At 37.6% G+C, this 14,252-nt stretch overlaps 1 protein-coding gene across 1 annotated transcript in view; it reads right to left on the bottom strand.

Annotated features, from left to right (window-relative positions):
* Window positions 1-10,837, bottom strand: part of LOC148872273 (oligouridylate-binding protein 1-like) — a 34,291-nt gene extending 23,454 nt beyond the window's left edge. The window contains exons 1-7 of the mRNA XM_088971545.1: window positions 10,114-10,837; window positions 8,801-8,862; window positions 8,337-8,439; window positions 1,115-1,191; window positions 690-751; window positions 480-567; window positions 304-379 (exon numbers count right to left, since the gene is read on the bottom strand). Of these exons, the coding sequence (XP_088827671.1) occupies window positions 304-379; window positions 480-567; window positions 690-751; window positions 1,115-1,191; window positions 8,337-8,439; window positions 8,801-8,862; window positions 10,114-10,227 (582 nt within the window). The 5' untranslated portion in view covers window positions 10,228-10,837. The remainder of the gene's footprint in view (window positions 1-303; window positions 380-479; window positions 568-689; window positions 752-1,114; window positions 1,192-8,336; window positions 8,440-8,800; window positions 8,863-10,113) is intronic.
* Between the last annotated feature and the right edge of the window lie 3,415 nt (window positions 10,838-14,252).

Genomic DNA, 14,252 nt, shown 5'->3' with positions numbered 1-14,252 from the left:
TCTCTTGAGCAGTGTCATGTGGATTCTACTAAATGGATGAGGTGTCCACATCAGACAATGTTTAGATTCTGATACTCCTGGTTCCATACCATTTTCTTTTTCTTTTTCTCCTTGCTTGTTTGATATGGATGAACCTTTACCATACATATAAACATTAGAGTTTAGATTCTGACACTCCTAGTATGCTTGGAAGACAATTCTCCATATCATTTTCTTTTTTTTTATCTCCTTGCTTATTTGGTATGAATGGACCTTTAGCATACTTAATAATATTCTATCAAAAACTAATAATTATAACAATACCTGCTGATTACGAAAAGAAACAAACCCAAATCCCCTTGATCGCCCAGTTTTGTTATCCCACATGACCCTTGCATCCCTGGAAAGTAATTTAATTGATAATCAAGCATGAATACAGTCAACTAAAATAGTAATATCCAAAATAAACCAAACTGGAGGAAATACGAAAAGAAACTTACGAACAACTTGGATATACAGAGAAGCAGGCAAATAATGTTGAATCAGTAACCTCAGGGCTCAGATCACCAACAAAAATATTGAAGTGCCCTAACAAGCATAAACACCGTTGAAGACTGGTCCAGTGAAGACATTGTGGAAAGAGGGGGCAAAAATCCACAAGCAAGAAATAGGGAAATAGGGTAAAGGAAGAAATGGATGGAATAACCAACCTGAAGTATCCTCCCTCTGGCCACTGGCATATGCCCAGTTCACCTTAATTTCCTGACCGTAACTGCAAATAGATTGAATCAGGAAAACATTAATCATGGAACTAAGATATATATTTCATGAGGATTCAAAGCATGATATGATCATTTGAACTGAAAATATATATATATATATATATATATATATATATATGTGAAAAAATATTATTCCTAAAGAAAAAAAACTATCAATATGAAATGACAAATTTATTCAACTTTCTATTAAAAACACTGCAATGTTCCCAAAACCTAAATTCCTTAAACCATGTTCTGAGAACAGTCAAGTGCAGTGAAACCCTCATGAAAAGAGACAGTCCATCAAAGAGTGAATAGAAAGCTTAAAAAAGACACCCGAATGGGATTGCTTGATACAATAGATTTGTTCTTACAGTTGTCGTCCATGCAATGTCATTATAGCAAGTGCAGCAGACCTTCGATCATGGTAGTCCACAAACCCATAAGGTGACTGCAAATAAACAACAAAGAATTAACAGGAAAGTTTGAGTTTCAATTCTTGGACAATAAGTATAATATCAGCTAATAACCTTCAACCTATGTATGTTAAACAAACACAAACCAAGTATTGTTGTGTCTTCTACCAGATAATTTTTGCAAACAAAAGAGAATGTAAAAAGTAAATAAAAGTGGAACACTTTTTCAACATAAAAACTATCCACCAAACTACGAAAAGCCATATATAATATGTAGTATATATCATATGGAAAGACAAATAACACCTTATAAGGTTCCTGTACTCCATACCACAAAGAATGTTCTTCAATGCAACTTCTTGTAAGAAAAATGGTCATTTGATTTTTCACATGATTCAGTTGCAGCCAAATACAAAACTTGAAAAATATCACTTACAACATTCTCACAGAAGATAAAAAGCGGATAATGAGAGAGACTGACCCACAATACCAAGTTCCTACTGTAGAATCCTGCATCTGTAGTACATGGGTGAATATTATTTTCATTTCACAGGGTTTAGTTCATATTAGTGAAGCAAATGAATCTTCTGAAGACCTACCACTTATGAGATATCCATTTAAGTTGTGCTATGTTGCAAAGAAAATGGATGTAAAGGAAATATAATCTAAAGAAAGTGACTTTCCATTTTTTTGTGACAAGGGAAACCAAAAAGGGAAAGAAAGTCAAGAAAAAATAGAAAGGTGCATGTCCCTTTTGTTAAGTTGACTGATTTTATGTATTGTTGGTTCGGCTGATAATAGTACATGTTAGTTAGTATTGGGTTTTAAACTGTTAGGTACTGGGCCTTTGTTATTGGGCCTAAGTCTGTTTAGTGTTTTAAGCAGTCTGGGTGTCCCATCACTAATCAGGGGCATTCCAGACATTTCATGTAACACTGTATTGTAATCTACTATAAATAATAGTACTGTCAACTGGGTTACTCAGTTCGACATTCTCAGCACTTGTTTGCCTTCACGTCTCTTCTACTACTTCAGCTACAACTTTTCAGCAAACATGGTATCAGAGCAATGAGCAATCTTCTGGTTACAGCCGACGCCAACTCTTCTCTCTTGCTTTCTTTCTCTCTTTTTTTATCCTGGTTGCTGCGGGGAAACCCTAGGGTTGTCGTAGAACAGAACAAGGTTCGAACCTAGGGTTTCCCTTGGTTGTAGAGCACAAGGGAAGTAAGACCCAGAAGTTGATGTCCTACTAGACTGCTTCTAGTAGTTAGTAACCATTCGGCTGGTAAGAGAGGTCCGTATAGGACAGACCTAGGTTGAGGACTGATTTCAGCAGTCCTAGTATTGGTCGTAAGGGTGAGTACACTCTACTGTAGCAGAAGTCGAAGCCCAAGAGAAGTCTGCATAGTGCAGTGGTGGAGAGCTCTCAGTTTCAGGTCGGTTACTAGCTCACAGAATACTTCTTGTTGCAGTGGTGGAGAGCTCTCAGTTTCAGGTCGGTTACTAGCTCACAGAATACTTCTTGTTGCTGTAACTGGTCCACTTCAGAACTGTGACCACTTCGGCTAGTCTGAAACAGTGTTATCTACACAAAGTATGCAACCAAAATGTCTTCAATATCCGGAGAGGTCTCTTCTAGGGATGACAGACCTGGTGGGAGGTCTTCAAATCTGGAGAACCCGAATCTGCACAGCTTGCAGATTACAAGTGTGTTGTTGGATGAATACAACTTTAGGGAGTGGTCCGTTTCTGCAATGTTTTTTATTACTTCCCGTGAACTCACAGGTTATTTAGATGGGAAGAAGAAGGAACCCGAAGTTGGCAGTGTGGAGTATGCAGTGTGGCGCAAGGAGAATGCCACAGTTATGTCCTGGCTGCTTGTTTCTATGACTCCACGAGTTGCCAGGACTGTTCGACACTTTCCCACAGCAGCTAAGATTTGGGAAAAAGTGTCAAAAACCTATGGACAGAAGAAAAACAATGCTAGAATGTACAGGTTGAACCAAGACATTACTACTTTAAGGCAAGGGGATATGACAATTGCAACATATTTTGCAACTCTGGAAGGATTGTGGGAAGAACTTGATCATCACTTGATTCTGGATTGGGAGAATGCCAGGGACAAGGAGAGACATGATAAGCAGATTGAAGAGAGCAGAGCCTTTAAGTTCTTGGTTGGCCTGGACCCAGTGTATGAGAGCATAAGGTCACAAATTCTTGGAAGAGATGAAATGCTCAAGTTACATCATGTTTATTATCTGGTAAGGAATGAAGAGGTCAGGAGAAAGAAGAAGCAAGTTGACACTCAGATGCAGCCAGCTGAACAATCTGTAGAACATTCAGACCTGATTTCTACAAATCAAAAGGGGAACAGATATCCAGACAAAAGGCATCTTAAGTGCACTCATTGTGGAGGTGAAAGACATGTAAAAGAAAAGTGTTGGGTCCTATATCCTCACCTGAAGCCAACTGCATTGAGAAAAGACAAGAAGCAACAGAAGGATCAAGCTGCAAGTGGGAACCTTGTCACTAGTAACAATGGTGATAGCTCACAGAGTATTCCAACAGTGGCTTCTTCTTCCATGGGGCAGGTTGCTAATTCCTCCGGAGTCGGTACCTTGAGCTTCACTGCTAGTGAGGTAGAGGTCCTTAGCCGGGCTTTAGCCCATCTAAAGAGTAACTCTTTTGCTTCCACCTCTCTTGCCAAATCAGGTATAATCTCTGCCTTTAGTGCAACTAGTCCTATTAACTCTACTTCTTGGGTTATTGATTCCAGTGCAACCGACCACATGACACATATATCCTCCTTATTCTCTTCATATCACTTGTTGTCTGGTCAAGATAAGATGAGAGTTGTTAATGGGTCTTTCTCCACCATCTCTGACAAAGGGGTGGTTGACCTAAGCAAGAACCTCTCTTAAATCAGTTCAGCATGTTCCTAGTCTTACCTCAAATCTTTTGTTTGTTTCAAAACTTACCAAAAATTTGAACTGTAGCATAACCTTTTTTCCTTCTCATTGTGTCTTTTAGGACAGATTGACGAGGAGAACGATTGGGAGCAGTCATGAGTATGGAGACTTCTACTATTTCGATGCAGACATCGGTTCAGCCTTACAACCATCTGCTGCTAGTGGTCGGAAGAATGTGGAGTCGATAGCTAGGTTGCATCTGTGGCATGCTAGGCTAGGTCATTTACCTTTTTCTTCATTGGAAGTGTTGTTTCCCGAATTGTTTAAGGGCATTTCGATTCAGAGTTTAGTCTATGAAGTATGTCAACTGTCAAAACAATGTAAAACTGTTTATCCAGTTTCCAATAATGAAATTCAAGCTCTTTTTGATTTGGTTCATTATGATGTTTGGGGCCCTTCACCTATTGTTTCTATTGATGGCTTTCGTTACTTTATTAGTTTTATTGACCACTACTCTCGATGCACATGGATCTACCTGTTAAAAGAACAAGATGAAGTGCCACGGATAACCATGGCATTTTGCAAAATGATTGAAACATAATTTGACAAGATTAAGCAATTCCGGTCAGATAATGCTGCTGAATATTTTGAAAAATCCTTGATCGTGTTCATGGAAGATGCTGGCATGCTACATCAATCATCTTGTGCTAATACCCCTCAACAGAATGGGGTTGCTGAGCGCAAGAATAGACATCTATTGGAGACAGCTCGAGCCTTACTATTCTAACTCAAGGTTCCCAAGCACTACTGGTCTCAAACAGTACTTACTACATCATATCTGATAAAACGGATGCCATCTAAGGTGTTGGGTATGAAAACCCCTTTCTCTATTCTGTGTCCTACCCTTCCAGACTTTCCTCTTCCTCCTAGGGTCTTTGGTTGTGTATGTTTTATACATGTAAAAGATCCAAAGAAGACCAAGTTGGATCCTAGGGCTACGAAAGGAATTTTTTTGAGGTACTCTCCTACACAAAAGGGTTACAACTGTTATGATCCTGTCACCAAGAGAAAGTATGTCACCAGAGATGTGGTATTTTGAGTCTCAACCCTACTTTCAATCTTCCCAAAATCCTCTTCAGGGGGAAACTAGTGGGATGGAAGAGGATTCTTATTCTTATTCTCCCTTCTTTTTTGTTCCTCTATCTGCCTCGGGCCTTGCATCCTCTCCTACTCCTCCTAGTTATGGCATCCCGGGTGAACCTAGTGAGGCTCCCACTGTGCCTGTTACCTCTCCTGATACTACAGATGTTCCAAAGGGCTCTACTAGGCAACAGAAAGATATAAGAATCACCTACAACAGAAGAAAAAAGGGACCTCAAACTCATGACAGCAACCAGTTGGACTCGGATCTATCTGTCTCCGCAATCCAAGGTAATCCCAACACACATACTTCTGATTTGGATCTTCCTATTGCTCTTCGTAAGTCTATCCGTTCTTGTACTACTCGGCACCCCATTGCTGATTTTGTTTCTTACTCACGTTTATCTCCATCCTATCACTCCTTTGTGTCTGCTCTTTCCTCTGTACATATTCCTTCTAGGTACTCAGAGGTTGTGCCTGACCAAAGGTGGAAAGAAGCTATGAATAAAGAGATGAAAGCTTTAATGAAAGCAATGACTTGGGAATTAGTGGATCTGCCAGAAGGGAAGAGCATTGTGGGTGCAAGTGAGTGTTCACTGTAAAGCATAGGGAGGGCGGGTCCATTGAAAGGTACAAGGCCCGGCTTGTGGCAAAGGAGTTTACTCAAAAAAAAATGGATTGACTACAAAGAAACATTTGCTCCAATAGCGAAACTCAACACAATTCGGGTTTTACTGTCATTAGCAACAAATTTTTCATGGGAACTCCATCAGCTAGATGTAAAGAATGCCTTCCTAAATGGTGATCTTCATGAAGAGGTATTTATGGACCCTCCACTAGGCTACGACTTTGATAGAAAGGTGTGTAAACTGAGGAACGCATTATATGGCCTAAAGTAGTCTCCTCGTGCATGGTTTGAGAGGCTTTGTGGGGCCATGAAGAAACTGGGATACACTCAAAGTGGTGCGTACCATACCTTATTCATAAGGAGACAGGATAGCAAACTTACAACACTCATTGTTTATGTGAATGATATGGTGATTACTAGGAATTACCTGGAAGAGATCAAAAGACTAAAGGAGTTTTTAGCTTCTGAATTTGAGATCAAAGACTTGAGCCATTTGAGATATTTTCTTGGGATTTAAGTTGCTAGGTCAAGAGAGGGGATCTATATATATCAACGAAAGTATGTACTTGACCTCCTAGAAGAGACAGGCATGATAAGGTGTAGACCAGCAGATACTCCAATAGAACAGAACCATGGTTTATAAGAATCAGTAAGGGAGGACTATTGTGTTAAAGAGATACCAAAAATTGGTAGGGAAGCTGATATATCTATCTCTCACCCGACCAGATATTGCTTATGTTGTGCATGTTGTCAGTCAGTTCATGCACTCTCCAAAGATCCCTCATATGAGAGTAGTTGAAAGGATTCTCAGGTACTTGAAAACTTGCCCAAGAAAGGGAACTATGTTCAGAAAACACAATAAAATTGAAATTGAAGCTTATACTGATGCAAATTGGGCCAGTTCTGCTGGGGACAGAAAATCAATTTCAGAATATTGTACATTTGTTGGAGGGAACCTGGTTACATGGCGGAGTAAGAAGCAGAATGTGGTTGTTAGATCAAGTGCAGAGGCTGAATATCGAGCTATGGCTCATGGTGTTGCTGAACTTCTGTGGCTTAGGACCCTTCTTGGTGAGCTTGGCATAAAAGTTGAGGGTCCTCTCAGGCTGTACTGTGACAACAAGGCTGCCATCAACATTGCAAATTACCCAGTGCAACATGACAAGACAAAACATATTGAGATTGATCGACATTTTGTTAGAGAGAGAATAGTCTCAGGAGAACTCTACATTCCTTATACTCCATCCAAGATGCAGATTGCATATGTGCTGACTAAAGGGTTGCCTGCAACAAAATTCTTGGACCTTCTTGGCAAGCTAAACATGACTGACATCCATGCTTAGCTTGAGGGGAAGTGTTAAGTTGACTGATTTTATGTATTGTTGGTTCGGCTGATAAGTGTACATGTTAGTATTGGGTTTTAAACTGTTAGGTATTGGGCCTTTGTTATTGGGCCTAAGTTTGTTTAGTGTTTTAAGCGGTCTGGGTGTCCCATCACTAATCAGGGGCATTCCAGACATTTCATGTAACACTGTAATCTACTATAAATAATAGTACTATCGACTAGGTTACTCAGTTCGACATTCTCAGCACTTCTTTGCCTTCACCTCTCTTCTACTACTTCAGCTACAACCTTTCAGCAAACACCTTTAACATCTTTTATTTTCTCTCCTAAAAGGTAGAGACACAATAGAGAATGAAAGGAAGCAAATTTGGTCCAATAAACTCCTAAAAGAAAATTCTTCATTTTTATATTCTTTTCTTTTCTCTCATTTTCTTAGCAACCAAACATAATGTCGGAGCCCACTCTCTCACTACTAAGCTATACTTTCATTGGGCTGGGCAGCACATTTGATTTTGGTTGTCTCCACCATAATTGGCTTGCTGCTTGGTATTGATAGCTGGTAAAAACAACAGACATCAGCTTTTCCCAAGTGCTTGCACCTATAACAAATAATAAATTGCTGATTGCTCGGAAGAGAAGGTAAACAGTGCAGTCTAGCAGACAGAATGCAGTATCATCATCCATCTCAAGTTTACTTGACAGGGAGCAATGCAAAAAGTAACCTTCAAAGAAACAATCCGTAAAATAAAATATATGGTAATGGAATGATTATCACTGAGGCCTGAAGGATAAATGAGATAAGTAAACATAAAACACTATCTTTAAATCAATTGATATCTTACAGTAAGCTACTGTAAGACAGTAAGAAAATAATACACTTGACTTAGTATGGTAGAAGAACAAACAAAACACCATAGCTGCCTACAACAGGCAATGCTTCATAAGAGAAACAAATAAAAATCAAACATTCCTCAATTAATCCACAAACTAAGTACACAAGCATTAGTAACCTGACTAGCTTTTCAACAGTTGAACCACACCAACGACCAATGTGTAATGGAATATGACACCAAAGCAAAATAAATTGCAAGCAAGCTAAAAGATATAATCAAGAAAAAACTAATAATCATGGGGGCCTGGCAATTATAAAAAACGAACATTCTCTTTTCTGATGAGCTTGCATCCTTCAAGTGGACCAGTACTCTGGAAAACCTCTGCAAGAAAAGTCTCGGTCACGTTGGGATGAATATTGCCCACGTACCTGAATGAGCATGACCTTTACCGATTAATAGGCAAATAACATGGAGGACACTGAACAAACAGTGAATAAGAATAAAATGTATGTAACGTTATGCTTAGCACTGCCAATCACTGCACGCTTATAAATCATAAGTTCAGGAGCTACATCAAAAGAAAGGATTCAAATAGATGTTCAAAAGAAAGTTAGCTCCTTTCATGAAATTATAAAAGGTAACACTCCAAAAGTTTTCTCAAGTGTAAGGACCTAGAAAAACCTGTTCAAACTTCAAGATTTGGGCACCAAGAAGCATAAATACCAAAAAAAAAAACTAAAATTAAAAGAAACAAAGAAAAAAAAAAGAAAACTGTTGCATAAAACTCACACACTGCGGCATGAAGATGAATCAAACCCAGGAGGCAGATTTCCACTTGGAACCGGCTCCATCTGCAAAATGTAAAAGCAAAAAGGAAGAGAATAAAGAAAATGACCCTGAAAGCCTAAGAGGATGTCCTAACAAAATGAAAAAAATAAATCTCATAGTTATGAGTTATCCACTACAACCTGTCAACCTCTAGTCAATAACCCACATCCCAAAGGCAAAATATTAAGGGAAAGGGAAAAAAGAGCTGCAGTTGCTCAAAACTAAAACTAATAAATTCCTAATGCAATTCGAAACAGAAAACCCATACCAAAATCTCAATTCTATGAATTGGCAAGGATTACATAAGATAGCCAATAAAAGCGGGAGATAAACAGGGGAAAAAGGAAAAAAATAAGGCAACAATTTTATTCTAATCAATACATCTTTGCAGTCTGTGCAGGTGTTTTGCTAATTGAGTTGTCATTTTCTTAATAACAATCACACAAACTTATCGATTGGGCAACTGAAAAGAATCAAAAGGTACAAATATAACTGGACCTAGTCAATTGCAAATAATCTCAGTTTATGTTGTTACAAATTAGACAAGTAAAAACAAACTAGCTTCTTACTGGCTATGGATCTAAATCCATCATGTACCAGGTTTTGACTTTTGGCCTCCCTCAATTAAAAATAAAAAATGTCAATAAAAAAGAATTTTTAATTTTATCTCTTCTTACTTTGCTGGTCTTTCCCTATTTGTTCTTTGCTCTACTCTTGTCTTCTTATTTTCCTACCTATTTCCCTTATACTGCCCTATTTTTCACAACTTCCACCAAAATAAGCTTCTATGGATTTAGTTCAGTTACCAACAAAGACCAATTACTTAAATATCTTCTTATTTTCTTACTTGCGTGATGTATTACTTGTCTTCACGGTTCATCTCATTTTAATTAAAGCGAGACTCTTCCTGTAACCGTAACACTATGGGATTTCGTTAATGTGCACGATTTTGTATTTTTTTTAACAAAAAATAAGTGTATCATCAGTGTTTACTAGCATTTTTTTTTAGAAATCAAAATTATGCATATTTGCAAGCATCTAATTAATTCAAACTAACAGAGAAGATAAGAATATCGTCAAAATTTACTGTTATATTGTTAATCTTTCCATATTTTGCTTGAACCAAGAAAATTTAATGAAAGCTTTCACATCGAATCTTATACCAACACAAAAGCAACTAAGAATATATACATGCTCAATGACTTCAATCAAAGTAAAAGCATATTCATCAACAGGATCTGAACAAATGCGGCGAAAGAGCTAATATATCGAACCTGAGACATCGCGGCAGCGAGCACGGGATGATAAAGCTGCTGCTGTTGCTGCTGTTGCTGCTGCTGAAGCAACGCCTGCTGCATCAGGGCTTGCTGCTTTAACCTCTGTTGCATTTTCTAAAACCCTAGAACTCTCCCAACAAGGATACTGAAATCAGAGTAAACGATAGAAATCTTCCACGGACGATTTCAAGCTTCGCTTTGGAGATCAAATTGGACCAAACGAACAAAAAGGCATAACCTACAGAATCTAGGAGAAAATGAAAGCAGAAAATAATAGAAGCACAGGATTTATACAAGATTCTCCAAAGATCAAAGGAATAAACGCGAAATTCTTCTATGAATTTAATGGAGCAATAATTGAGAAAGATGAGGAGTTTAGAAATTGAAGCAAAGGTGTTCGATAGATCTCTCTCTCTCTCTCGCTGGTGGTGCGAGTAACTCCAGAGAGACAACAAAGTCGGAGAAAGAGTTAAAAGGTCCTTATGGATTGGCGTGGAGATATTTAAATGTGGACCATAATTCGAATATTCGATAGTTTATTCCAATCTGACGACAGAGAAAGGCTTTTACCGTTGGGGACCCCATTCAAAGGTCCCAGATTTCGGTTGAGATCTTCCTCTCATCTCATGGTCATAGTGTTACGATCGAGATCACATCTCCGCCCCACAATGCCCCACAGCATATGAGACCAGATGTGCTCCTCACGAGGCGTTTCACACACACATCCTATGAAAACATCTCTTGTATTTATTAGTGTATTATCATCAGGAAATGTTCCTGATACACGAAGGAAATGTGCTGTGGGGCATTGTGACTGCTCCTTATGAGGTGGAGATGTGAACTCGTTATGATCCATTAACAGCAAGGGATACGTGGAAAAATATCAGATATGTAATTCAAGGCTCACTCATAAGTTGGTTAGAGAGAATCTCGAATCATTAGCTAACGTGAAAGATTGTTGGGCAGTTTCACTCTCACACATCTACCATCATTATCCAATCATTAGACCGTTAAAGGTGTTTGGTGTTGATAAAAAAATCTTGAGAGAATACAGTTCAGCCCATGGTGTAGATTCTTAGGCCTAAAATACTGTTGGGGTAAGTGCCAGTTTGAAATTAATGCCAATTCACGGACAAGCATTGATATATAGAGTGTGGGTGCTAACATTTTGAATGTTTGGAATCCAGAAATCTGTAATAGCCATATCCATATTTTCCGAAAAATCTTTCTTGGTGTGTAGGTACACTCTTACACGGAGGAGATGGGATTGAAGTCTGTGACTATGATGCAGTGAAATCAAATGTGGAGAAAAAATACAGATCATTCTCATACCAGAACGTGGAATGCGAGAGTCTCTTTAGTGAAGGTGGATAAGTATCAATCGATGTTTGTTAAACTACAGTGGATGAGAACAACAATGAAACAATGGATGAGTCTCTTTCCATTCACAAATTTACAATTAAGCACAAAAAATGTAGCATACCTGAAAGTTGTTCATCCCAGTTGCTTGAAAAGTTGTTTGTCCCGGAACAGGGAGCGAACCAAAAATGAAGGAAAGATGAAGGAGATTTTTTCCATCTTCATTTTCTCTTCCAAGATCAAGCAACTCGTTCTTTTCCCTCTTTCCTTTTCCCGTAGGGGTTAGAAAGATCAAATGGAGGGTTTTTTCCCTCCCTTTCAAACGTTAACAATGAACGTGTCCCCACCTCTTAACTAATTCTCAACCCGCCATTGGCCCTAGGGTTGTCAATGGGTCGGATTGGACCAGACGGACCCGAATAGATTGGACCGATTCTAGTTCCAAGAACTAAGGGTGTAATTTTAGGGGGGGGCAAACAAAAACGAATCGGTTTGGGTCTTGATCTAGAATTACAAACCCTATTAGGTTTGGTTTGGTTCTGGGTCCTTAATAATTCTTGTCAAGTCGGGTTCAGTTCTACTTGGACCCAACCCGTTGGCGCCCTAATTATAGGGTTGTCAATGGGTCAGGTCCAACTGATTGGACCAGTTCTAGTTCCGGTAACGGATCAGTTGTATATATATTATTTAATATAATGTATAATATATATATAGAATATTTAATATATATTAAACATAAATATTTGTTTGTAATCTATTATAATTGGGTCTGTCAGGTTAGACCCGATTGTCCCGAGAACTAAAAGGTTCAGTTCCGAGTCCAAAAATTACATACCCTATCAAGTCTGGGTCTCAATCCCAGTCCTCCACATCTCATGTTGGGTCGGTTCCGATTCCAGCTAGTTCTGACCCAAACCCAGCCTGTTGATAGCCTTACCTAATTGGACTAATTGCTCGAAAATCCAATAATTGATAAAAAATTGATCAAGCCGAACGGTTGAACCACTAACACGTTCAACCCAAGGATTGGTTCATGGATTGCACACTAAGTGTATGCAAACTTCCAAAGGCCATAGCTTTGCGCTTGGATATGATTTATTTTTTGGGTAACTTTCTGATATTTATGCCTCCCAATAGGTCATAGGCTCCTTGACACAATATTTTCGCAAAAAAAAAAAAAAACTTTTTTGGCCTTATTAATATTTTTTTATTTTGTACAAAAAGTTAAAACTAATAGATTTTATAATAAAATTAAAAGGTTGTGGATTGGGTTGGGTCAAAATTAGGTTGAACCCTATTGAGTTGGATCAAATTCAAAAAGTGCATCTTATTGAGTTGGCTCAAGTTTGGTTTATGTAGGGACATTAGAGAGAGTTAGGGTAGAGTAGGGTTGTCAATGGGTTAGATGTATACAATAAATTCAAACTGGCCAAACATATTATAATGGTTCTGGTTTCATGATTTTGTCAGGATTAATAATTGGGATGGTTTCGATTGTTTCTTGTCCAAAATCGTTTCATATTTTATGTTATAAATGGTAGATTTGATAGATAATAAATAAGATAATATTAGTTAAAAAGTTTAATTTATTAATATATAAATAATTTAGTAAATTTTATAATTTTTATTAAGGTTACATTATAAAATTTTAAAATTTAAATTATTATTTAAATAAAAAAATATAGTTTTTAATATATTCGAATCTATCAGGTTCAAACCCAATAAACCTAACTATCAATCAGAATGGTTATGGATCTACTATTTTGTCCCGATTAACAATCCATTTGAGGTTGCTTCTACCTAAACCAAACTTGTTGACAGCCCAAGGTTAGCTTGAGGCAAATCCATGCTAAACCCAACCTATTATTGACGTCCCTAGCTGCAAGCAATCCTTCAAAGTTAACTAATTAGTTAATAAATATTAATAGAAAGCAACTATCTAATTAATTAATTGATAATTACTAATAAAATACAAAACATATATACTATGTAATTTGTTATTTTTATAATATATATACACAGATTCCTTGTGTTTGTATTATATGTTTATATATTTATTTATAATATATATTATAAATATCAAAGAACTGAAATAATATACACAATATACAATTGTTTACATATGTAATAAAATAATATAATAAAATTCAAAATAAAGTATATATATATATATATATATATATATATATATTATAATAATTATATTATATATAGGTCAGGTCATGGGCCACGGGCGTCATGACCCACTCAATTGTGTCAAGTCGTGTCAGCCCATGGACCTAAATCCCTAAATCCAACACAACCCATATGATCATGCCATGACTAGCATGGCCTGCAGTCCATCATGTTGGGTTGTGCCAGCCATGGACCTAAATCCCCAAACTTGGCACGACCTATATTCGTCGTGCTGGGCCAATGGACCTAAATCCCAGACTTTGATCACTTGCTTGAGATTCCTACTTGTCAGATTTCAAAGTATAGTGGGCTGCCTAGTACCTTGTCGGCCATAGATAATGACCGACATGGGGTAATCAGTTTCAAACCGGCAATAGATAATCAGTTTAAAACCAGTCCTACTTTGTGTTACTTTAAATGGCCTAATGCTTGTTACCAAGTTCACACTCCACACCTTATGTTGTTTGTGTTAATTTGAATCAAACTTACTAGTAAGGATTGGTTTTGTTATTCTACTATTTCTATTGCTCATTTTCAGTCTTTCTCATGTTGAATATTGTACAAAGAGTGATGGATATCATCCGTATTATTATTTGTGATTT

Source organism: Nelumbo lutea, chromosome 2 (genome assembly GCF_056320005.1).
Source record: "Nelumbo lutea isolate HS-2025 chromosome 2, American lotus-T2T, whole genome shotgun sequence".
Taxonomy (NCBI): domain Eukaryota; kingdom Viridiplantae; phylum Streptophyta; class Magnoliopsida; order Proteales; family Nelumbonaceae; genus Nelumbo; species Nelumbo lutea.
Note: the sequence above shows the minus strand (reverse complement) of the source record. Positions and strands in the feature narration are given on the sequence as shown.